General features: G+C 40.5%; 1 protein-coding gene across 3 annotated transcripts in view; it reads left to right on the forward strand.

Annotated features, from left to right (window-relative positions):
• The window catches only part of Sox6 (SRY-box transcription factor 6), a 540,795-nt gene that overhangs the window by 423,982 nt on the left and 89,468 nt on the right, over window positions 1-27,345 (forward strand). For 2 of the 3 annotated variants that reach the window (XM_032892841.1, XM_032892840.1), the window contains 3 exons: window positions 60-180; window positions 9,845-9,924; window positions 11,380-11,502. In XM_032892841.1, the coding sequence (XP_032748732.1) occupies window positions 60-180; window positions 9,845-9,924; window positions 11,380-11,502 (324 nt within the window). Of the gene's footprint in view, window positions 1-56; window positions 181-9,844; window positions 9,925-11,379; window positions 11,503-27,345 lie in introns of all 3 variants that reach the window. The other variant, XM_032892839.1, reaches the window with a different exon arrangement.

The following is a 27,345-nucleotide window of genomic DNA, read 5'->3' on the forward strand; positions in this document are numbered from 1 at the left end:
AAATGCTACTTGGTAACATCTGCTCCCTGTCTGACCACAGGCTCTCTTCTGTTTAGCAGGTTCAGGGGCACATGCCTCCGCTCATGATCCCAATTTTTCCACATGACCAGCGGACCTTGGCAGCAGCTGCTGCCGCCCAACAGGGATTCCTCTTCCCCCCTGGAATAACATACAAGCCAGGTAAGTGGAGAGCCGCGGTAGAGGTTTTGGAAATGCTCAGGCCCACATGTTTTTGCTTAGTAGTCACAACAAACACAGGCACAGACAAGGGAGCTAGGGATCAAAACACTATAAAAGCCTATTGCAAAGTAAAACCAGAGCTGGGGACTGTCAGAACTAATCGGTCTCTAGAACTTTTACTTCTCTCTTCTCTCATTAGAGTTTATTCCGAACTCACATATGCAGTCCCTGCATGGTTTCACCCCTCTTTCTCTCACGCAGTCCCGCATGGTTTCACCCCTCTCTCCCTCCCTTAACCATCTTAGGTTGCCCACAGGTCTTTTGTCCCACTTGAGCTGTCACACTGGGAAGCGGGTCACAGACAGTAGAAAACGCTGCTGTTGGGTTCTGTTGGATTTTGTTTTCATTTTGTTGTTGTTGTTTTGTTTTTGAAATTTTCCTTTGGGAAAAAAGTTAAAACTGCTGATTTAATTATTTCACCACTAGTGGGTAAAGTTCTTTTTTATTTTGGTCTAAATAATGAAGCATTCAATAATATTCTTCATTCATCCTTGAATTAAAAAAAAAAAGCAGGTCATATAACCTTGTAGTGAAATGTGCTTTGAGATGATTTAGCAAATGTTATGATTTTTCTTTTTTCCTCTGAGTTTACTGGACTCCTGGGGAATTCAATTAGGGGCATAATGGTTTGAAGCTCTTTCAGAGCCTCCTTGTAAACATGGCTTTAAATGTTTAAAGATAGGTTGCCAAAGGAATCCAATGTAAGAAAATAGCCAAGTACACAGAAGCCGACCTCGATTTCATTTGTGAGTTCTTTGTAAGTGACCCTAGCTCAGAGGTAGTGACCTTGTTCTGCTCATTAATAATTTCTGTGTCAAGTTCTTTTTAACATATTAGCCCGATTATAGGAACCACCTAGTCAGGGCACAGCCAGTATGAGGGCAGCAGTTTCTTTGTATGTGTGACTTAGAACGCGAACAAAGCCATTTTAATATGCTTAAGCCACAGATATAAACCACCTCACTGAGATTCTAAGGAAACTGATGAAACAGCCCAGAAGCAAACTTAGAGTTGTAACTGCTTCTGACCATAGATGCCTCTCTGTGTTTCTAGGGAATTCAATTCCCTGTGAGAGAAGGAATCTGGGGGAGACTCAGATGATCCAAGAGATACTGGTTCTAAGGAGGGGTTCTGTTGATGGCTGATTTAAAAAGTCTTCAGACACAAATGAGTCAAGGATGAAAAAAGTACTCTGAAATCAGAAGTAGCGGGTGTCATGATGACATTGAAAACTTCTGGCTTTTAAAACATTTTATATCATTTTTCTTCATTGGTAAATCTATGCAAATATTCTAAAATCTGAGGTAGTACTGGTTTCCACATTTTAAACTAGGCATCCTGGATCTGTATTCCTGGGAGGGTTCTGGAAGTTACCCCTCCCTATAGAGTTGGCCTTTGAGTTCAGTATTAGGGATCATGTGTTCATCAATGTTCTCACTCTGACCTGGTTCTTCATGGCTGCTCCATTTTGAACATGATTTAAACTAAGGTAATTGTTTCATCTGATTCTGAGCTGGCACCAGCATTCAGTAATGTTCTTCATTCATCTGACCCTGCCTTGGGAACCTTTCAGTAAACTATACAGATATTATCTGTTGGTTTAGTATTCTTACCACTAATACTCTCTCCAGCTCAAAACCACACATAAGCTTTGTTCTTTGCTATTGTAGTTTTCTTATTATGTTGCCTAGTTTTATTACAGCAATGGCATCATTTCTCATGGGGGTAGATCTGGCTATGTGTTCAGTGAAGTAAAGCTGTTTCTCCCCCAAAGGTACTGATGAGGTTGTACCATGTAGGTGAACAGGTATGGACAGGAACAACTTTGTGCATGATTTAGTGATTTTCAACGTTGTGTTCTTGGATAGCAGAGCTGTGTTTGGCTAAAACTGTTAAGAGCAGCTCAGTGGGGCTAGATTTGTAGGAAAACTCTCAATTACAAGCTATTTTCTCAAGGTATTTTCTATTAACCCCAAACTTATATACAAAATAATTTAATCTAAAATTTAAATCCTTTAGTACTTAGGCTAATCTAAGCTTTATTATAGATAAAAATTATGTTTGCAATGGGTTAAAAGTATGCATACTTAAGCTATGAGTTGAGAACTTGTGGATTTATGCAACTATACAGTGTAGCCTTTTGTCATCACAGGAGTTGGGGGAAGAGTATTGGACTGAGTCTGGACAAGCAAACATTTTGCTCCAAACTAAATCATAGTCGCTTCACTTGAAATGTACATGAGCAACTACTGTATTTGGAGAGAGAAACACAGGCCTGAAATCACACACATTCATACCTGGACTCCCTAAAAGTGAGAGGAGGAACACGTACCTCTCTGGTCTTTATGAAATAGAATATAAACTCCTCTCTTTTTGCTTCCTTTACCTTTCCAAGAACAGCCATATTTTGGTGTCTGTGAGCCAAGAAAACTAATTTAGCTAGTCGAACAACTGTCCTGACCGCCAGAAGTAAGGACCATTGTGGGGTGGCACTTACTGCTTGCTGAAGTTAGCCATTTTGGATCCTATGTTAGAGTAGTGTCGTAAACATATTTAGGGCTCTGAGTCATAATTCCCCTCCAGGTGATCTGACCTGTATCTCTGGAAATAATAGCATGCCAGCTACGGTGCACACCACATGAGGTCTCTCACCTCCAAGTAGCTGAGGAGTGCAGTGCGGGCCTGTAGGCAGCATCTCTCAGACTAGCTTCTCTAGAAGTAGCTTTACTAACTACTTCTAGAGTTAGTAAATATCCCTCCATCTTTATTCCTCTGTTCATCCTATCATTAGAGACATCTTTCTAGATAGGGATCCAGTGGGGCCCTGAGCACAAGCCCAGACTTTAGCTATTCTGCTCGCTCACATTGTGAGACTGAGATGCCTGAAAAACAAAATCATGTCTCCTCTCCCTGCACTCCATAGATGAGGCAGTGACCACTGTCACGGGGAGTTGGGAGTTAACACCATCATGTGTGACCAGAACCCTTGACTTTCCTCAGATATTCTAAGAGCAGGATGCATGCTTGTACCTGGACTTACAGATATTCCTTATCACATGCTAGTGCCGAGAACTTGCTGTACTGCTGCCATGTCAGAGAAAGGCGCTCACAAGATAAACAAATTGGGTGTCCATCTCTTTTGCCAGTGGTCATCCAGTTTTTCTCACACCATTTATTGAAAAGGCCACCCTCTTCTTTTTAATAGCTGTGGCACCTCTTCAAAAACAAATCAAATGTATGTGTGAGGGTTTATCCCCCAGCTGTCCATTCTGCTGTGCTGGCCAGCCTATCTCTATGTCAGTGCAATACTGTGTTGGCAACTGTTGGTTTCTAGCAAATGTTGAGGTGCTAACCTTCTGCTTTACTCACTCTTTGAAAGATCATTGAAGTTTTGAGGGGCACCTGTAGCTCCATATAGGCCCAAGAAGTGTTTTCTTTGTTGTGTAAAAGGACTAACAGGGATTCTTTACATATGTCTATTTCTCTGAATAGTATTGACATCTTAATAATGTTATCTTCTTGTCAATACAGATACTTCTGTATATTTCTGTCTTCTTATTGATTTAAAAAATATCCACTGAGAAATGGAGATTGTATGTATGTATGTTGTCCCTCACAGCGTGTTTTGATACATGGATGGATTTTACAATGTTCAGGCAAGGAAAGCCAGCCAGTCTTCTCTAGCATGTGTAATGTTTTAGAAATGCCAAGACACTGAAAATCTTTTCTTCCTTTCTGAAACATGTAACATTCCATTATCACAACCCGTACTCATCATGCAGTGCAGTGGGACTCAGTCTCATTCCCCTAACTGTACCTCAGTGCCTATTGATCAGACTGTCCTCATGCCTTCTCCCCATCACGTTTCCCTGAACCTCTGGCCACTGCTATTCTACTTTCCATTTCTATGATCAACTGACGTTTGCATAGATGAACAGGTGCATGCCATACTAGTCCTTCTGTGCCTTGGTTTATTTCACTTAACACAATGTCAGCCAGTTTCACGCATGTCATCACAGGTGACACACTTGGTGAAATAGTGTTCCATTGTGTGTATCCCACCTTTTTCCCATTTTTTAAGTTGGTGGACACTTAGGCAATTTTATGCCTTCATTATTTATTTCAACCGTGTTTTATAGTTCCAGGGTGTAACTGTTTCCATCTCTTTGCTTAGATTTATACCCACGTGTTAAATTCTTTTAGACTGTATTATAAATAGACTTTCTTCATTTCCTTCTGATTTATTTATATTTACTCCTGGCACAAATAACTGAATTGAGCTTTTGTGTGTTAATCCTAATATGTATGTCTCTGTCTGTCTGTGTGTGCGCGTGTGTGTGTGTGTGTGTGTGTGTGTGTGTGTGTGTACTCTAAAATAGATGGTTTTTGTTTACTTTTCTTACCAGTTTGGATGTTCTCCATATTTTTCTTTTGTAGTGGTATGGGATGGAGCTTTCAGAACAGTGGAGAGTTGTCTTATTCCTGGTGTTAGAGGCAAAGCTTATCAGTTTTTGCTATTGATATAGTTTTATCTGGGAATCATAAACTCTTGGTTGTTATGAGTTTCTCTTTTACTCGTAGTTCTAAGAGTTATCATATAAAGGTTGAATGTTTTGTGTAAAATTTTGAGGTGATCGTTCAGGACTCGCTTGTACACACGCGCGCGCGCGCACACACACACACACACACACACACACACCCTTGTTCTATTATTGTAATGCATTTCATTGATTTGCTTAGATGAAACCACCTTATAATTTCTTGCATAAATCGTACTTGTTATGGCAAATACTGCTTTCAATATTCTGTTAGATGCAATTTGCTTGTTTTCTTAAAAAGATTTTGTTTACATTCATAAAGGATATTGATTTCCAGTTTTCATTTCCTATGAAATACTTACCTGTCATCAAGGTATTTGGGGTCCCAGAGAATAGAGGAGAAACTTCTACCCCTATGCTTTGGAAGAGCATGTGAAGGATCGTGTGCATCTCTGCCCAGTGTTTGACAGAGTGCTGGGGAACCTTCTAGTGCAGTAATTTCTTTGTTGGGAGCTTTGATTATGAATTCAAGCTCTCTATTTGTTATGGGCCTGTTGAGAGTCTCTATTTGCACTCTAGTTAGGTAGTTTCTGTGTTTTCTGTTTCTTCTGAGTTGTGTAATTGGCTGGCATACAATGCTTGCAGTTGTTAGCTGATGTTTCTTTTATTGCATACCATTTGTTTGCCAAGATAACCCCATGTGTGTGAGTAATCTCATTAATTTTTACATCAACCCTAAGATATAAGTGGGAATAAGTGGTATTCTATTTATTAAATAAAAACAATAAACTGAAAGTTTTAGTGTTAATTAAGTTTTCTAAGGCTTCACATCTCAAAAATGATGGCATCCACAATCAGTCTGAAAGTTCTCTGAATGGATATTTCCTGCTCTTGGGACATAGGCTAAATGGGTATGATCTTAAGGAACTCCAAATTTTTTGTTTAAAAAGTAATTTTGCATGTGAGCTTATCCAAACATCTTACAAAGCCAGTCATTGCTGTATTCCAGAATATTTCAGAGTAGCGCTGTGTCATCAACACGAGAACACTGGTTACTTGAATCCACATATCTAGAATGAATGCATTTCCATGGTGCCCCCTCAATTGCCTCTGCTTTCAGTGTGAGTGCTGAGGTTCAGAAAGAAGATATACTCATCTGTGTAAAGCAGCCTGTGTCATGAACACTGAGGTTTATTTCCTGTGTTTTCTCACATGTAGAGATTCTGTCACAGATGAGCTGTAGTTAGACATGAGCGTTGAGTTGTCATCTGAGTTGATTTCTTATGGAGATGGTTTGTATCTGTTTATTCATATTCACTCACGTAATTGCCATTATGGAAATGCCCTGGTTTTCAGATGATTGGCTAAGGGCCTAAGATGCAGCCACCAAATAATTGAAGGGATAAATATGTCCCATGATTCTTAGGTTTTTAAAAGGCACGTAGAACAATCTATGTGATAGTTATATAAATAAAACTAAGCTAAAAGTATTTTCACCTGTAATAGTATTTGATGACTAGAAGAGAATATTAGCAGGAGAAATGAGGACATGCTGGTCTCAGCAATGTATGTTTTCTAATTTTTTGTACCATAAACAAATTGTGTTAGTTTTAAACATATCATGTTACCTTAAAACCTTTGAACAATGTAGCAATCAATATACAGGGATAAGTCTAGACCCCCTATATCTTCTCAGAGGACCAAGAGATTATGTGTAAAAGTGACACAACTAAGTCTATATTACTAACTTTTGTATAGTGACAAGAACAGTCATAGGTCATGAAAGTATACTCCATAGGTTTGTCAACTTCTACTGATGCCACCGCAAAAATTTGTGAGGTTAGGGATATGTAAAATACTGTTCTCTGTGTTGGAGGGTAGAAATGCAGTAGGAGACTTTATTCCCATCTTGATATAGTTACTGAAGAATCTGAGTCCTTATTTTTAATTCTGATTTTCTTCTTCTCTTTTACTACTCCCAAGTCTCAAAACAACTTTTATAGTGTATTAATATCTATAATTAACAATTTTAGGATCTATGAATCTCCCAATGTCTTGCCTCTCTAAGGAATGAAAATAGATGGACAAAATCTTACTCTTAAGACTGTGTTTTTCTGATTTTTAAATGATTCTTTTTTAGAAAGTAGGATTTAAATATGAAATGTACCCACGAGGAATATCTAGGAGGTACTTGGTGTATTCTAGGTTCTTGGAATAAGTTCTCTTCATCTAGTGATTAAGAGCATGAAGATTCGAAATCTGAATATCTCTGGAAATTTTAGAATTTACTCCCCCTCCCCTTTCTCTCTGATTTGGGATTCTTGATGGAGAGGGGGTGCCAGAGGAACATTGTCTGTTTTGATGAATGAAGCCAGTGTTGGCCACATTTACATGGGTCTCAATTCTGTTTTGCGTTTGCTCTGCAATGATAGCTAGACCATTGGAAGATGGGCTTGTAGGATGACCATTGCTTCTTTGATTGGTATTTGGGGACTGACTGCTTAGACTTGGGGTAACAAGGGCCAGATTACAGTCATGCCTAAGTTGAACCTGTTTCAACAGGCTGCCTCTTCCTTTGTACAAATTTAAAAAGAATGGTCCTCACGCAAACATTTCACATCCAGAGACAAATTTGAAAAAAAATTGCTGCAACATGTTGGCTGATTCCCTGCCAAGTCAGACACTGCAAACTTTTCTTGATCAACTGTTACTAAAGAAAAATAGAGTGGGTAAAAGGAAACGTGTAACTTTGTTATCACGAGCTAAGCTCACAGTGCCCTGAAAGCCCTCTCCCTAGTACATTCCCCACTTTGTGCTCCCCCCCTCTTTTCACCATCCTCAGTGACATACTCCATTGCTCTAATGTATTCATTTTGACTTTTAGTACTGATACAATGATGGGTTCTGGAGAAATAGCTTTCTGAAGATCTATTCAGATATGCAGATTCAAACCCGCAGAAAGGTTAAAAATATTTTGAAACTATGCTTGTCAACAGTGGAAAGAAAGCTGTTTGTAGCCAGCAGGTGAGCTGGAGAATACTAAGGGTGTGGTAGAGACAGTCATAAATTAACCGGCAAGCCAGAAACCATGTAAAAAGCCGACTATTTCACGGCACAGTGGCATGACAGCTATGGAGAAGGAGTGCCCTGGGGAATTCTTTCAGAGTTTGATTTTTTAAAATATGTTTGACATGAAAAATGTTTTAGTACAAATAAAGCCACTGGTATTAAACTTCCAGGGAGGGGGCTGTGTGTGGAGTTGCATGAATAATGCATGACATTTAAAGAAAGAACAGCTTTAAAATGTTTGGGGAGGAGGTCTGTGCTGATGGGTGGAATGGTTATTTTTTTCCCTCTATTTTTGAAACATCATTAATTCAGTATCATTTGTGGGTTTTTTAAAAGGCTGATAAGATATCCACCAAAAAATTACCATTTGACTTAGATCAAGATATTTTTTCTTCAGATAATTTAGTTTAAATATCAAGAAGATCAGTAGACTTATTTAAGCATAAAGTGATAGTCATTTACTATAAAAATAATTTTGCCTAGTTATCTTTTCCAAAAAGCTCCTAGAGTAGGGCAGACGAAAATCAACCTCATGGAAGGGGAAAAACGAGATCAGATATTTTGAACATTACTCCATAGGAGACCGGCACAATATGGCCTTAGCGAGTGCATTGTAGCAGCGCTCCGTTTGCAATCAGAAGCCAATTGTTACTGGACTGTGTACAGGCGCACACTGTGCTCAATGGTCTGATGAGGTATTATGGATATGATGCAAAGAGACCGTGCAGATCAGAAGCTAACAATTTGTTAAAAGTGAAAGCAACTTAACATTTACATTGGGCCAGCTGAGTAGCACTTTACATGGTGAGCAGGGATGAGCTGCAAGGAGCTAGGGGTACCAGGCACGCTGAGAGTATTAGCATCTATGCAGACAGGAAACAAGAGGTTCTCCTGCTTTTGATTTGACAACACTAGTGCCTGGAACTCTTCCTGCAATGTCTCTTCATTATTACATTCAGTGTTCAGTGTAGGAAAGTTCATGCAAAACAGCATGATTATTATAAATGTCAAAAATATGTGGGGGAGCAGCCTATTAAAATATAGCCTAGAGATAGTACATAACACTGACTTTAAATAAGTAGCTGGAGCCAGCACGCTGCTACATTAAATCACCGATACTGTGGGATTCACCCACAAATATTAATTTTTAGTTCACTTACCACCATTCCAATCTGTCCTTCACCCATTCCTCTTGGCTCTCTGGGCGTCTGGCCGTGGTCTGTGTTCTCAGGTCACGGGCGGTTTCAACACAGGTATGTGTTGGCTGGGCTCGAAGCACCGTACTGTATAGCATAAAGAACATTCCCAGCCTTCCAGTGCAGGCAGCCCATGCCGAATGTGAAGTTATTTAATTATCATCACCAAAGTGCTTCAATTATATGCCGTGTGTGACTCTGCACCAGGCTTCACTACTTAGTACCTCAGGTCAAACCAAAAGTCAGATTCTCCCTGTCCTTTTCAGCATTTCTGAGTACCAAAGGTAAGATTGGCCATATCAAAGGGGATATTTTTCTTATTGTTTTGTTTATTTTCTATAAAATAAAATTTTGCATTATGGCTTATCATTAGTAAACATCTTTTTTGTTTGTTTTTTGACTCTAAGTCTCCATTTTACCTACCAAGTCCAAACTTTCTGCTTCTCTAAGAGAAAAGCCTCCTTTCACAGTGTGCCGAGCATCAGCCTGGCTTTAATTTTTTTGTACTCTTAAAAAAATGATGTATTACAAGATTTGTAGTGGAGCGAACATGCTTGAATTGCACATTTAATTTTTTCAACATCACATTCATGTTTTGCCAGTTTGCCTACCAGCTATCTGTTAACAAAAAGTTCCAAGGCGGCAGCGCAAGCCTGTGCCCAACCAAGCCTTTTGTTTCTGCAGATGTTTGGGCTTAGGGCAACGTTGTAAAGCTCAGGCGATCCAAGGACCGTGTTTATACTTGTCTGCCTCGATTCCCTGTGCATTGTCTAAACCTGTGCGCATTGTTCTTTCCGACAGGTGATAACTACCCCGTACAGTTCATTCCGTCAACAATGGCAGCTGCTGCTGCTTCTGGACTCAGCCCTTTACAGCTTCAGGTAAGTGCCAGGAGGAAGCAAGAATGTGGGAGCAGGGCCAGTGCTTGAGTGGAAACCTGCAATCCAGCTGTATTCTAAATAATGGCCCGAATGTTAAATAATTTTTTAAGCACAGCCCAGAGAATTAACACCTTCTGTACTTAGCATGCTGAAAATGGAAGAGAAAAGTACCAATTCCAGGCATTTTTAAAGGAGCTCCAATGTCACAATTTGATTCTGTGGCTCTGTGTGCTCTCTTTTAGCAAGTTAACAGTTTTGTTTAAGGGTGGTAGTTGTTTGAATGTGTTAGCATTTCCTTTTATCCACGTTTTGTCTGGGTTTCCATCATACACAGATATACAGACAGGCTTCTTTTCCCATCAGTTTCAGACCAGAGACAATGCTGGGCCTTTTCCTCCTTGCAGCTCAGGGAATAAGGAGCCATTATTCCAAGTTACTTTGATTATTTAGCAAAATATAAACACACTGCTCCCGAGTCTGTAGTGTGACCTTGTTCTTGCCGGGGTTAAAGGTCTAGGCATGGTGCCCAACTCAGCTCTGGATCAGTGTCTCTTGTTTATCCAGCTAATCATGTTTGGAAGCTGACTGAGAAATTATTTGCACTGTATGTTCCTCACGATAAAATGAGGTATTTAGAACAGTTCTGCGTGGCCTTTGCACATGTCTAACACCCTCGTTAGAGCCATGAATTGACTTTAAATAGGAATAGATTTCAGTAGTAAAAACAAAAAGAGTAAAAATTTTAGCATTAGAACACTTAGAAATACATGATAAGTTGTTTCCACACAGTTCAAAGTTCCTTAAAGACGGTTTTTATCTGAGCTTTCCTTTTGAACCTAGGGAAGAGCTTCTGGACAGACAGTATTTTTGTGTTGCTATTGCCTGTAAGATTTGAACATAAAGGGTGTGTCACCATCGTACCGAAAGGAAACAACACTGACACATACACCCTCCACACATACACACCCTCCACACATACACACCTCCACAGCACTTCATACATTTTCAATTGCTTCATGAAGAAAAGAATTTTCGCAATGCCCGGGAAGTTTTTGTCATAAGCCTCTTCTGGTCAGCATGAAGCTGTCCCCACTAGAATCCCCCGGGACAGGGACATCTTGCTAGCAGATGACCAGCTACTACTTCTCTTTCACAGACATTTGCCTTTCACACTCCCAACACTGGGCTCTGAGCAGCAGAGGAAGATCTAAAAGAAATCCTTTTATTGGTGACCCTATTTTGGTTCTCCGTGCTCTACCTATGAACTGCACTGTGGTGCTTTCTGAACTTAGAGGCAGTAGTCCTCACCCATCTCTGTAAAACAGAGAGCATAGGCCTAGAACTGTGTGCCGTTCTTTGATGTGGTCTATACCCTGCACTGAGTTCCATGTTGTTTCACGAGTTCTGACAGTATGTTTTGTCTTTTTTTTTTTTTCTGAATATGCCATTAAACAGAAGGGTCATGTATCTCACCCACAAATTAACCCAAGGCTAAAGGGCATAAGTGACCGTTTGGGCAGGAATTTGGACCCCTATGAACATGGTGGTGGCCACTCTTACAACCACAAACAGATTGAGGTATGAATGCTTCCCTTGATGCTTCTTTGGGTGGGGGACTGGATGGTTCCAGCATATTCTAGGTCTTGTGAAAAGTGGCAAACAGTGAATGCTAAAGCCACTCTCCTGTCTCCTAACCCAAAGGCCTTAAGCTAGGTTCTATTCTGCCTTTTTCTTGCGAGGAGCCTCAAAGTTGTCTTTCCACACTCTTAACTATTCTCATTTAACATGTTTTAAGTTTAACAAATGCTTAAACATGAAAGATAATTTCCATTTGACCATAGACCTTCCTGTATCCTTGATCAACTATAATTCTGATTGTAGAATTCTATAGTTAAGGGATAGAGAGGTCCTGAGAGCCCACCACAGCTGTTACTCTGGGTCTTGGGGTGACTGCTCACTCTGCCAGAGCTGGGTCTCCTAACTTAGTCTTTGTAGTCTGAAGTCGGGTGCCTGGGCCTGGCTGAGCTAAGTTTCTCAGGTGTCCTTTAAGTGTCTAACCACCAAGAAAACCTTTTTTTTTTTTTTCGGCGTTGTGGAAAATCATTCTCCTTCTTTCTATGTGGTCCCTTTAGAACATGAAGGCCTTCTCTGCAACAGGACCCTGGCCCTCCTCTCCGCGGTGTCTGATCTGATTGCACTCCTCTCCTGTATCGATCATTGATATTCCTCTCTGGTTATTTCAGATATGGGTGTGTGTGTGAGGTAGCTACTGATTTTTTTTTTTAAAGATTAATTTCCTAGGTGGACAAAAGGTCACCTTGAAGCCGCTAACTGAAGAGCTGCAGCGCCCTCTGTCACCTTCCTGCTCTTTGATGGGGACAGGAGATTCTGACATGACTAGACACAGCCTGGCACACTATGCTGCTGCCTTCTGCATAGCCAGGAAAGCTTTCTTTCAAAGGCATTTCTGTGGGCTGTAGAAATGCCACCATGTTCCTGGGCAGTGTAAAAATCAGCTCATTCCAGAAAGGGTTAAAGAGGGCTCTATATCTATGCTGTATGATGGTAGGTAACAAGCTGACCCGCTCAAAACACCCAGCCCAAGGAGCTATGAAGTGCCCAGGAGACTGGGAAAGCAGGTGACCTCCACTCAAGCTCTTTGCCTTTGGTTCTCTGTAGGGATAGCAAGTGCTGCCTTCCCTCCTCCCTTCAGCTAGGGTCCACCAAATCCCTTATTTTACCTCATGCTTCTCCCCTGATCTCGTCCCTCACAGGCACACATGCCTGTTGTGTCAGATCTGGCTTCTAGAAACCATAGTAGCATAGTTTCCCAGAGTCACAGGGGTGCTGATGTAGAAGCTAGGCAGATGCCACATGTCTGTCACTTTAATTGGGCCAACCCCATCCGGTGCAAGAGCTTCTACAGCTTTGTAGTTTATCTGCTCTGAGAGTATCCTGGGTTTTTATTTGCACTATGTTCTCTTGTCTAAATTTTAAATTTTTATTTATTTAATTAAAATTTTCATTATAAAGAAATATCTTTATTGTGATGAACTCACAAATAAAAACATCATGTAACTGGTTTATGGAGGAATCCACTTCCAAACTCCCCAAATCTCAGTAAACTTCTGTACAGTTATATTGGCCATTTACACTTTGTCTAGGTTTTTATACTTACTGCCCATATGCACATATCCTTAAAAAAAAGAAGAGTGGAGACTAGAAAACCCCTAACTCTCTGTTCTCTCACAGATCACTGTCCTTTTTGCCTGCAGCCTGTCTGTCTGTCCTTGTTAACTAATGCTACACTCCCTTGGTTTCCTTTCTACATGTACACTTTGTCCACATTCACAATTGTCTACATGTAGAAGAGCATACATCATAGGCTAGATCTGTCTGCATGGGAGGACGTGTGGTTCTTCCTTTCACACAAAAAAATATTTTTCTGCAAGTCAACAACCTTTGATGTTGCTTACAGTTGTATGAAAGGCAGGTTTTCCAGAGTTTATGGCCTGAGCATGGCATATTTACTGGGACATCTTTAAACAACACAGTAAACACCTGTATCTAAACTGGTGGACAGTAATGTTTAGGACAATATTAGGATATTTAGAGAGAAAACTTGATGGTAACTTGCTTTACTGCGATTATATCACCACCTCTGTAAGCCGTGGCTTTCTTCCTCCCTTTGGCAAGCTAATATGTCATGTTTTTGTCAATAATTTGGTCATGATAAACTGTGACAGTGCCAGGATTTCTTTATAAGGAGAGCTTCCTGGGAGGAGAACTCTAGAGCATACTGACCCTTAACTAACATAGTGCTCAGAGCTTTGCTTTCTCTACCTGTTGATTTCCCTTCAGAAGTTGTCATTTCTACTGTCACATGACTGCAATGATGAGGCAACACTAGTCACACCCTAAATTCTGAAAATTTGCATCAAGGAGAGAAAAGGTATTAAAAATGGAATGACCCTTCTGACATTAGCATATTCTAGCTTGTCTTTAAATCAAGGAAGATGGGGAAAACTGTACTGATGTAAGGTCTGGTCGTCTCTGCCTCAGGGTCATGATATCTGCAGAGGGGAGGCCAGAGGTGCTCTTTTCAGTTAAACAGGTCAACAGATGGAGAGATGAACACTCACATATGGAAGGCTGAGGGGCCTGAACAATTAATTTTGATAATGTATTTAACCCTGGGAACAATCGGAAACTGTAACTCTAAGGTTACAATGCTTTTGACCTTTCCAGAACAGAGGGCACTTTCCACAGTAAACAATATATTATATTGCTACTTACTCTGGGGCGCTCACCGTATACATTTCTAGACCATTTGCCATTTGCTTTCTGTAGCTGTGTTAGCACTGGTCCTTAAGTAAGTCAAAAAGAACATTCATGAAAGGGGACCAGAATAATGAGGCAGTCATGTAAATATGGCCTTTAAATAGATACGATGTTAGATTCTGTCTGAAGATATACTGTCTCAAAACCGGAGTTCTGGATATTTTTTGTATTTAAAAGTATTTTCAGTATATTGATTCATTTTACCTGATTACTGTCAACGATAGATCCAGGGTAATTTTGCTTTGTTTTGTTTTTAATTGGGAGCAATGTTGCCTCGTAGTTGTAGCTTATATTTAACACAATCTGGTACCAGATGCAAAGTGATACACCTGCCTCATGCCTTCTTATTAAATGATGCATGCTTCTCTTCAGCAAATCCAGCAGTTAAATACCACACAGCTTAAGAATTTCTAATTAAAATATCTCCACATGTCAGCATATTGGTAATGTATTATTTTAATCCATTTATTTTGTTTATGAAACAGTGACATATGTTTAGATTGTGAAATATATGATCCTTAAAAATCATTTTATTGAAGAAAATTAATTCCCACAGAAGTGTGTGGGTAATGTGTTCACTCACTCAGTCAGCTCCTGGCAATGCTGCCAGTCTTAATGTCGAATCCGCTCCGCGGCCTCGGCCACGCACAGGCTTGAAGGGAGCCCCATGGTTCTTTTGACTATCATTTCTTCATCTTTTTTCTTGTTTATGAATTCAAACCTGCCCCTCTATACACACTGCTGAATACTTCTGCTACCCCTGTAGAAATACGATAAATGGTGGAAGTGGGTACTATATAAACGGTTCTGAAAGCGAAATCAAAATTAAAACCAGCTAGCTACCTTTTCAAAGCTAGACAGTAACTTGTTTGTCAGTGGGGAGATGTTTGGGTCAGCCCTGAGATAAAGTGACTGTCAGCAGTTATTCCTCCAAGACAAGTAATTTCCCTCAATGCATTGCTGACAGATTGCTCACTTCTCTGAATCACCAGAGGAAACAAACTTAATATTGTCACAGGCAGAGTTTCTGTCTTCATTAGCCCCTGAGAAGGATTTTCGAGCATTCAAAGGCACCAAGCTTTAGTTGGAACATATTTTAACAGGCTGGTTCTTATAGTGGTAGCATAGGTAGTAGCCTAAATGAAGGAATTGGGTGTGATCATTTAAAAAAATCAATAGAATTAGATTTCCATATTTGTTGGTTACTCGCTTTGCCTAGAGGAAAAGTCTTGCCAAGTTTACAAAGATGGAGCATATTGAAGGTTTTGCTAAAATGGAAAGGAACACATCTTTTGTTTAAACAATATTGTCAAATTTAGTGCTTCATGTGGGAAGAAAAACTGTTCCCGCTTGTGTGGGACTCCCTTGCTATTTTAGCTACAGCTTCATCTGTTGTGTTTAGGAGCTCTCTAGTTGCTGGGACCCTGTCTTCTTTGTGGTAATTGTAAGTGTGCCTCATGCAAGGGCACTAATTCAGGTTAGCTTTGCTGGCTGGGATTGGGAGTTAATACAGAGTTGACAGAGCACTCTACTCATCCCATAGAGAAGAGGGAATTTGTTGATTCTAAGCTTGTCTTGAGGATTCCAATCAAGGGGCTGCAATGTTTGCCTTTTATTAATCAACCCTCACCCACACTCAGCTTCTTTTCTTGACTTTCAAGAGGTACAAGAACTTGAGGGGACCACAGCAGTTGGATCCCACGTGCCATGAGCTAATGGGATGAGACCCAAGCTCTGCTTCTCACCATTTCCCAAGTGCTTCCTTCTGTCAGCCTCTTCACAGGGAAATGAGCAAAATAAATAAATAAATAAATACACACACACACACACACACACACACACACACACACACACACACACACATATATATATATAAATGTTTTCAGGGTTGTCATGAATAGTATATGGGATTATGAATCATATTTTCCCAAATTCTGGCAACTAAATACAACCTTTCCAACATCACCAAGTTCCTCAGAGTCATCTGACAGCACTGTTAGGCCCTGAACTCAGATTTGGGTGTTCTTTTCTTTATTTCTTTCCCTCTGTCTCTCTCTCCTCCTTCTCTGTTTTCAATGTAAAATCCCTAATATTACTTGGCATTGCATTTAATAAAATGAGCAAGGGTAAATGAATTAGGTCTTTGATGGCCATCGTGTCTAACCTTTAAAAAAAAAAACAAAAAAAAAAACCCTCTTCTTAAAAACACTTGATCTTATGCTCTGTCTATAGGGAGCACATAAATCTTCATGTGCAGATGCCACTTTAAGAAAATATGCTCTTGAGGAACCCTGACAGAAGCTAAAGGAATTATAAGCAAATTAAAGGGAGATGCTAGCTATAGAAGCATTCTCCAATTCTTGGACATCTGGTTGGTTATTATAGTTGCCAATGTCAAAATTTGTATTCATCCACCATCTTTGCCCAATCAAACAATGGGGGGGGTTCCTTTAAGATGATTGATTTTCACTTAGTTTTAAGGCAGTGCCATAAAGTTGAGAAAGTTGGCTCTTCTCCCATAGGTCCGGTTACCTTTGGTTTGTTGTTTGATTCTTGGGGCATTAGACTATACCCTGAGATAGTTTAGTAGAAGACAGTATGCTGGAAGCACAAAACCTTTACTAATGTAGAGAGTGCCCCATCCACACCAAGAGTCATTCACCTCCAGCCCCATCTGTCACTCCACAGTCAAGAATCTCCCAGTATGCAAAAATGTCCAGCCCTTATTTATGGGTTCTACAAACCATGAATCCAACCATTCATGGGAAGAAAAATGTCTTGAAAACTGTGAATCTCTAAAAAAATGTACACGTTATTTTTGTCATGACTCCCTAAATAATACAGTATAGCAAGTGTTGCACGGCATTTGTATTGCATTAGGTCTTATACAAGATCTAGAGATGTACTGAAGGACATGGAAAGATATGCAGAGCTTGCCTGTTTTATATAAGGGTCTTAAGCATACAGAGGTTTAGGTATCAAGAAGGAGTGAGATCAAATCCCCTATAAATACTGAGGGACAGTTGTCCTTGCACGTAAGTAGACAGTGAAAGCTCCTCCCATAATAACACTGCTGTCATAGTCTCACACATAAGCATTTTGGATTGGTATTGTCTGCATATGTCTATACTAGAGTTAGAGACATGAGCTGACTGAGAATGTAGTAGAAAGTCTGAAAGAGAAAAATCCTGTGTCAGAAGAGACTTGCATCTAGTTGGCAATGATAGGATGAGTGAATACAGTCAACAGCTAGGACATTTATATCTAGACAAGATAGCCATAAGCTAGTTTGATCTGTCAGGAAACAGATAAGACGGATCAAGACTAGACCATTCTTAGGGATATTTAAGTAAAAAGACTGAGAATCTGGACACAGAGGTCTCCCTCACAGACATCACCCAACTGCACTGCAAAACTTCTTCCCATGAGGGGTGGCATGAATTGGTTAGCCTCACAGATCTACCCTTCTACTTTACTTCTGGGAAAGTTCATGTGCTGCTGGTCTGCAGGTTGATGAGAGTCCATCCAATTGTCAGTTCAGGGAAATTTTGTAATATTTCACCCTCTACATAATTGTTTGAAACCATATCAATTTATTTTGGCTATTCTAGATTTTAAGCATGAAGGAAATCAGAAGTAAAAGACACGAGTAAGTAGAGCAACTGCTTAAGGCACATCCTTTGTTTAACTGTCTCACCTCCTACTAGGGCCCGGTCTATTGTACTCAAATCCAGTTCAAAACAGCACTACTTATCATCTTAAAAGTCTACTTTTGGGTTATCTATCAACTATTTACTAATTTTCCTATCCAGTTAAGTTAAATAATTAAATAATACATATTTTAAAAATTCATCTTACTAGTGGATAGGGAACGGGTAGATATGGGAGGAGCTGGGGGAAGAGTGAATATAGTAATAACATTGTATAAAATTCATAAAAGACCAATAAAATCAAAGTTTAAGTATTTACTTGGATATGACCATTAAACATAAAACACTTATTAAGCTGGTCACAGAGGCCTGTAATCCCAGCGCTTTAGCAGGAATAAGAATTCAAGGTCAGCCTTGTCCACATAGCAAATTTTAGCCCAGCTAGGGCTACATGAACCCTGTCTAAAAATAAATAAGCAAACAAACCCCACATATTATATAATTAAAATTATATCAAAATATGCCTTTAAGAGAGTTTAAGTGATGTATACTCATCAAGTTTGAAAAATGAAATGTATCTATGAAAACAGTGATTACCAAGGTTTGCGATAAAGAGGAACAGGAGCAGGCAAGGCATGGGATTTCTGGATTGGCGAAAGACTCTGAGAACATAAATCCATGCTTTGTAGAACATAGAGAATGTGGGACATGAACAGCCCGCCTATAGCTGAGCACACAAGTGGATACAACTCATCCTCAGTACCGTTGCCCTCTGACGGGGACGTTGATGGTGGGGAGACCATATGCATATCAGGGATGGAAAATCCGATTCCTTCTTAATTTTGCAGTTACACTGGAACTTCTCTAAAACTAATGTCTTTTTTTAAAGTTTATAAACAAATCCAAACATAAGGAATTTAGTGATTCAGTCGTTCCCCACTGTTTACACAGTGCCTGTTGTGTGCCACTATCTGGGTAGCAGCCTTGAACTGACGGCCAGTTTTCTCCTGAAGGCTTGACTGCCAGTGTCTGGAGACACTTTGCTGTGATTGACAGACAGCAATGAGATTACTGTGGCAGTAATAGGAAGAGATAACCAGACATGTAGTCCTAAAGACGCTGCAATATTTTAGATGGCCATTGGCAACAGAAGCACATCCTGCCTAAAGTGCCAGCAGGGCTGAGTTTGAGAAAAGCATCCAGATAGCAGGAGGTACCAGTGGATACTCAGAGAACCTGCCTTCACTGGGTTTATATTCTGGTGGGAGAAGGAGGAAATAGAGGAGAGCATAGGACTAGCAATCCCTCACTGGAGCAGAAGTCTCCTCATCCATCTGCCTGCCCATCCAGACACCCACAGATTGTTACAAATCATGACCTGTTTGATTGTCCGGACTCAGTTTGTCTTTCTCTGATCCTCGAAACTGAAAGCTTTATACTAGCCAGCCTGTTTTCCTGATAGCAGCCACAGATCTCCTGATGGACTGAAGCACACAGTATGTGCTTAACTTTCCAAAGGGAGTGCTAATTTTTACTTCAACGGCGTATACACTCTATGAGACTCTGTGTGACTATGAAACTTGGTGAGGGTATGGGAGCTGGACGTTAACTTTGGTGTGGGAGATGCTTTTCCTTAGAGCCAATGGTATAAATGAAACTGTTCTTGGCAGAGAACTGTATCTGATGTATTAAATCAATAATGCAAAGGAAACCTGAGTTTCTTTCTGATACAAAGCAAAAGAAAAGCTAGACATGAGCATCATTAAATAATAGCCAGTTGTGATGATGTACGTGTATGAAAAATGACAGCATGAACTCGATCTCTGCATGCTATTGTACACTGACACAATATTGTGATACTTATATAGCACCCAATTTAAAAGAATTTATATTTAGCCTTTATAAGAAATTATTTTAATGTTGTTCCCATACATTTGAAGAAGCAGAAGCTCAGGTGAGTTTAGTGACTTGGACCAGGTTTCTTCTCTAGTGGCAAGGAGGAACTCTAGTAGGCGGCTGGGTGTATTCTAGAATTTATTTCTCAGTGAGGATCCTTTGCTTTAAACTTCACTGACCAATGGCAGTGCAGGAGGAGGCACAATGCTGGCAGGATGCACTTAGGAACTCCTTCACAAAGTGTTCCTCTTACGGCAACATGGAAGTGAAGGGAGGCAGATTTAATTAATCATAAAGGGGACATTTTTCAAAGTCACTGTGGTCTTCTCCACACCCCAAGGAGTTTACATACTTTCCGAATTTCCAGCTGTCTAGAAGAAACTTCCAGCTGAAAAAGAATTAAGATGCCTGAGAACTACTGTGAGGAAGACCCCATCTTCTTAGTTCTCTTTCCTGGGAGAAAATGCTTTCAATGCTTCTGCTCTGTGCAACTCTAGCCTTTGGAGAGTTTCTGGGGCTGTCTTGCAGTTTCAGAGTTTTGATGAGTCTCCTAAAGGAGCTAAAACAGTGTCCTTGGCCATCCCTCCTCCGCGCAGCGCTCAGATTGTGTTCAGCAGGTTGCTCGCCTGCAGAGGAAGCAGATGCTTAACCATACTGGAGTGAGCGCCTGCTGCACGAGGAGCTGACTATGCCTCCTGACATCTGGCTGTGGCTGGGTCGCCTTGCCTGCCTGGGGCCAGGAGGCTGACGGAGCCAGGGGCAGAGAGCACGGAGCCTTCTCTGCTCTTTAAGCGATTAGTGCACTGGACCAGTGATAATGTTGAATTATCGCTTGGTTGCCTCTTTCCCGGGAACCTCGGGACAATAGGAGAGTCAGGAAGGAGCATTCACAGTAAAGTCGTGTTCCGAGAGACACGACTGATTATGGAGTATTAAAGGGCTTTATTTTAAACGATTTAATATACAAATAGATCCAGACAGTATATGAAACTTCCAGAACCATTAGTGAAGCAGCTGAAGAGTTTTCTAATTTAAAGTGGCCGGGACAGAAGCGCCGGTTCAGCAAGCTCCATTTTTAGAGTTTGGGCAACTTGTCCAGTTGACGCTGTAGACGACAGGGTGTCTGACACAAGGAGAAAATATGCTGATACTGTAATGCTGGGGAAATTTCTCTAACTTGAGGGGAAAGTAGACTTTGTAGGTAAGAAGCCAGCTGGCTTCCATGGAGGCTCTCACAGTCGTACCGCATTCATGTGAAAACGGGTTTGCATTGGTTCCCCAACGTCGAAACCATCTGTTCCGCCAATTTCCTTTATGGTATGTGTTACTTAAGCACAATGGATATGGAAATTGGTAGTTGGAAATGTGTTTGTTCTATGAACAGTTGTCACATTATGTTGCTTTGCCCCTTATAATTTTCCATCAATGAGACCTCTGGGCTTGAGAGCCTTCTTATAACAGATCACCTTGTCTATGCTCACAGGAATGTGTTGGAGAGGAGCAGTGTATCACTCTCAGTTTACCCCTCCCATTCCGAGTGATTTCTATTTAATTAACACTGGCGAAAGGCTGGGGAAAGTGAGGGAGCTCCATTTTCCAAGTCTCTCTTTAGTCAACTGGGAGAGAAATTTTAAAAAAATAAAATAAAAAAGAACATCATCTTTTCCGAAATCCCGTCTAACTAAAATGTATGGCAATGGGCCGTTTAATGCTCAAACAGACAAAGGTATTGCTTCAGTCACTATCTAGCTCCCTCTCAGAGGTCCCATTTCAAAACTCAGTAGGAAACGTGCTTTAGTGTGGCATTCCCACTCGACGATCACTTGGTCTGCTTGAAGAGAAAAGCAAGCAAGCAAGCAAACAGACTTTAAAGGAGAAATGCCAGCAAGGGCATTCTCATTGCTTTTGTTCTCAGCACCTTGAATCAACACCACTGAACAAGAACAAGAAGACAGCCTCCTAGTGGGGATGGTGGTCACCCACTTAGGGCCCTTTCCTCACATACAGAATGTGTTGGCTCCACACCCTAGGGAACCACATTGTGTGTAGATAAAGGACAGGCTCAGACATAGTCAGAGTGTGTGGGGAGGTGGGAAAAGAGAGAAGCTTTATTCAGATAATGAAGGCCTATGTATGACTCCTTTGATGTAGGTGCCTCAGTTTTCCATCCATTCAACAGTGGTCTTTAGAAAGAGATATTCAGGAGTTGTAGAACAAAACAGCCCTCTAGAATTCCTCTCCATGAAGCCTCCTAGTTCTGCACCTCCATCTTCAGGGGTTTCCTGACCACACTATGAGACTGAAGGTCATTTTATATCAAGTCATGGCCAGTGACCAAAACTGTATGCTACTCTGTATGGCATCTAGCTTGTTCTCTCTTTTAAAAAAAATCACTCATTTATAGTACAAGAAAGTTGACGAAGCAGGAGCATGCTCTGTCCCATATGAAGCAGAAGGCACAACTGTGCTATGTCCAGTACGAAGCAGGAGAGGCAGAGCCACAGCATGTCCCAGGCGTGGAGCTTGGAGGAAGGGTGTGGGACTTAATTCTTTCCTTCTACCCTTTCAGTGTGGCTTCTGAGGATGGATCTGACCCAGACTGTAAGGTTTGTATAGCCATGGCTTTTATCCCCTGGGCCATCCTGCCTGCTCTGATTTGCTCTTTTCTCTGTCTTTCCAGTCTTTAACTCAGTGAGCTACTTGGAGGTTTCATGTAAGCAGTGCTTCCTAGTTTATAAGAACCAAGTGACCATGGACTGATTTCTTCGGAATTCCATCTCCCACAGGGCAGTCAGGAGGTTAAGGGAAACGATAGACACACAAGGTCTGCTTCATGGTTAGATGTTTGGTAGTCTTTGTGTCTTGACCCTTGTTCTTAAATCTCTAATCCATTTACTTATTTAACAACTCCTTTAACGTTGTGTCTGATGTATATCAGTTAAGCACGCAAACTCAGCAATTTCCACCCTCTTACAGTCCAGGGAGGAAATCAGGTAACGCGCAGTAGTTCAAAGTGAAGTGAACAGATAACACAGCTGTGTTCATTGATTGTGGGTGTTTACATATTTACAAACCTTTGTATCTAAATGCTGAGAAATATTTGACCTCATATATGTATCTGATGCTCATGACTTCAAAAGCCATGAAGTCCCACATGATGTACTTGTGGGAATCAGTCAGTTGGCAATTAGAGTACTTTAGTTTTGATTTCTTACTGATAAATAACAACAAAAACCAAACAAAAAGAACAAAAAATACAGGAAAAAATTTTCACAAGGCAATTGTGAAAGATTTTCATAGCTGCAATGATAGAAAAACCTTGAACAGTCTCAATTGCCAAGTCCTATCTTGAGCCTGTTACTTGAATTTGGACAAATTAACCTTCCCAATACCCAAATCCTTCTGTTCAGTGGTTTTAGAAATGATGTCCATGGGGATAAAAAATTCCTGTGGAAAGTGCTTTGCACACTGCCAAGTGCTTAATGAATCTTTTGATTTCATACTAGAGAAATTGTGACCCAAAGAGCTGGAGTAGCTTACCCAAAGCTGCAGTGCCTATCAGTGGTCTGTGTGGAGGTCACCCTGCTTCTTAGTGTAAGTAAGTTCTGGCTGAACAGAGAAAGATAGCCAAGAAGACAGTATGCCTTAGTGTGTGTGTGTGTGTGTGTGTGTGTGTGTGTGTGTGTGTGTGTGTGTGTGTGTGTTTCCATTTGGTTGCACCAACATAATTAAGATTATCCATTAAAATACCAAAATATGATCTCGTTGTAGTGAATGGTAGGTATTATAAAAGATTATTTAGTTCACTACACATTAAATTTCCAAGTGTGTATTAAATGTCTACTATGTAGTAAGCACCCCTTTCTGTTTTGGATATAGAAAGATCAATAAAGCTCAACCCTTGCCCTCTGAGGGCCCATGATCTAGCAAGCAGCATAATAATTGTTAAAATAAATGTGTTCCCAGTTTGAAAACACTGTGGGAGGAAGAAGCACTTATGTCTGCCTGGGGGAGTTCTGGCAAACTTCCTGGGTGAGATGCTGGCAATATTGACTCCTGAAAAGAGAGTATGGGGAGGGAGGCACAATGGTAGAGACCTAGAGACATTCCCAGAACTTGGGTGCAAAAGCAACAATGTGGCACCTTTAGAAATACTTGGTCCAGGTTGAGTGAAAGGAGAAAGCAGAGGTGAGTCTGGAAAGGTCAGCATGGAGGCAGAGAGCAGCATGCCTTTTAGGCAACATGAGGGGAATCTGCAGTGCCTGTCATAGACATACTTTTACTTTCACAAGGAATAGTAAATCAGTATAAGATCTAGTGACTAACTTTAGTGTGTTCTAGTCCTATATTAATTTGATCTCTAGTTGACATTTGCCATTATACTGGAGTTAATAGTTAGGGAACTATGTTTGGTAAGATTGATATTCCCTTCAGTACAATGGCACCCTGTGGCAAGTGACACTGTACAAATAGTGTAAGGATATACGCTGAATAAACAACACTGTGGAAGATTGACACAAAGCCAAGGTCCAACCATTTCCTGGGGATTTGGGGAAATCCCATAATCTGCAGTTTGTGCTCAACCCAATCAAACTGCTTCTCAGTGAATGGGCCTCGATACTCTTATTCTGACCAAAACATGTAACGAGAAGTTAAATCTGTAAAGAAAGACTCCGTTCTTCTCATTGTTAACATGTTGTAATTATGCCCCTTTCTGGAATAATAAAATGTTCTCTGGCAGAGGTCAGGATCTCTGTCACTGACTTATTTAACAGATCCCCTAACATCTGTCCTGCAGACTGCGCACTTTATTAGCAGCCGTGGCCTGCTGTGTACCTTTTTCACATCCACACAGCTGTGGATTAACTCAGACTCACCAGAAGAAGACCAACAAGAAGGGACAGTAATGTTATTGGCTGAGTCTAAAACAACAGGAAGAAAGAGCAGAAACAAATGTTGCCTGAACACAATTCAGTGTTTTTAGGGTGACAATTACCAGTCTGTTTGAAAAGGAATAAAAGCAGCTATTTCACAAAAAATAAAAAGAAGGAAAGTCTATTCATATCTGTGTGGGAACCTAATCAGGCTCTTGTTTCCAACAACGATGACTCCACAGTCACACCAGGTCTGCGACAAGAATGCTCCTTTTGTGTGCCGATAATGTGGAAACGATAAAATTTCCGTTAAGAGACATATGTGTTTATATCACGAGGTGTGTTACTTGACAAAACACTTTGTTCTTCTCATATTTTCCACACAGCATTCATGCTGAGAGGAGGCTGGAAATCTTTGATTAACTAGAATTAGTCGCTGAAGTCAAATAGTCACTTTGTTTTATGATTCATCTTACTGTGCTGTAAATTATCACACAGCATATAAAGAATGACAGAAAGAAATGCTGGTTTGAACCTCTGACCCAAGACAGGCACAAAAAACATAAGATTATTCCTTCAAAGAGCTACACAGAGACATAAATATTCCATGGTCTGTTGGAAAGATGCTTTCTTAACAAAGCAAAGCTGCGATTTGACATCAGGAATAGAGTTTTCTGGACATGGTACAGTAAGTAGGCTTAGAAGAGATAGTGAGAATCAATGCCCTCCAAAAATGCCAGGACTTTGAATGTTTAGAGTTCTTTTTCTTCTCTTTCCAAAAATAGACAATAACAACAAAGACCAACAAAGTTCCTGCTCCCTAGAGAATAGCAAGGTACTTTCCCTGTCAGCAGAGGGGGCGGGGTGGGGGGCGTTTATAAATCTTGCCACATTCGCTCTTAGCACAGACATCTTATTTCTATAGTAAGCAGCCTCCCAGTACTGCCTCAAAGGAATGGGCTGGGAGGAGACAACAGTAAACACCTGCCAGCCATGGCGCAGGGATTGGGCTCACGGTGAATTTTACTTCCAGCTAGCGAAGGGCCTATTTCTGCAGCTTCATTGGAGCGAAGCTCAGCCAAGTGCTCTTAGTCAAAACTGTTCCCAGCCATGGTGCTTCCGTCATTTGTAAATGCCTTTGTTAGACTAGTGTCTGCTTTCCCGGTTTGTTGTTTGCCTGTTTTTATTTCTGATAGATTTTTTTTTTCTGCTGTAGGGATTGAATCCAGGATTTTGCACATGCTAGACATGTGCTCAACCACTGAGCTACATCCCCAACCAAGAATACCCTCCCCCACCCCTCTCTCCCTCTCTCCACCTCACCTCTGGATTCCTACATGCTAAGCTAGTACTCTATCCACCAAGCTCCAGCCTCAACCCTACAAATGGCCTTCTCTTAAGGAGAATGTGCTATAAGAACGAGAAGTACCAATAATGAGTTCAGTTTACTGCCACAGTAATTTGTGGAGAAGGTTCTGCCTGTGCCCATTTCCCATCTCTGAGAGATTAAATGGCTTATTGAAGACCACACAATTAGCGAGCAGAGATGATCACTAAAGGAGATGCACTCTTGGGCAGGATATAATTCTGTTTCTCAGAGCAACATATAAAATCTTATTTTCTAAATTTCATATTCGGCCCTTTATGTAGTTATAACCTTGTTAATGTTTGAGGTAAATTGTTGAGCTATGTATCTGTATCTACTGACAATAAAGCATGTTGTGTGCTGTTTTTCACCATCTGAATGGTTTTCGCTATGGCCACCACATACAAGGTATTCCCTTTCTGCTAATTAGAGAGTAAACCATGGGTATCACTGCAAGGTGCAGATGGCATATTTACATACTACAAAATATGACAAAGTTCTACCGTTGGCAATAGTAATAATGTGCTGTTTAAACAGTGACAGTGGAATTGGCCCTGAAATAGGGCAAAACATTTGCTTGAATTTAAAGAAAGCATAGAAGAAAATCTGAGGAAATTAAGAGAATATTTTACATTATTCCTTATCATTTACCTGAGTCCTTACAAGTAAGTTCAGAATACATCCCTTTCTCCTTCAATAGTTCTAAAAATGCAAATTTTATTTTGGTATTAATATAAAATGGATTTTTTAATAAATCTGTGGATTTTATTACAGGTGTGAATTGTGTTTAGTAGCGTGTTTCTGCTCAGTCTTCCAAAGTTTGCTGAGAAATCAAAACCAAGTTCATCATGAAAACAGCACAATGTTCTTACATGCTGAACATTCATTTCCAGTAAACATTTGTTCTGTTCAATTACTAGAGCAGAAAAGGTAGCATTTAGAAAACACCGTATTTTGGTGCATTTTTGTTTCCCATACATATTTTTTAATGATGTAAATACTTATTAAATGACATAGTTACCCATAATTGTCTTCCTTCTGTATTGACTTGGAAGCTTCATCATAGATAGGATTTTGATGAGCATGGAAGCCAGGCGGTTGTAGACTATTTTTCAAGCAGCAACAGCTGGTTCCTTGGCAATCTTGTGAGTCAATGCAAGTCTCCTGGACTGTCTCCAGATTCCCATATTGAGAATGTACTGCTGAGAATTTTGAGGTCAGCCATGTTGTTTTAGCATGGTATTTCCTAGAAACCCAAAAACTCAGTGTGGGATCCAAAGTCCATTTCATAATA

Source organism: Rattus rattus, chromosome 2, assembly GCF_011064425.1.
Source record: "Rattus rattus isolate New Zealand chromosome 2, Rrattus_CSIRO_v1, whole genome shotgun sequence".
Taxonomy (NCBI): domain Eukaryota; kingdom Metazoa; phylum Chordata; class Mammalia; order Rodentia; family Muridae; genus Rattus; species Rattus rattus.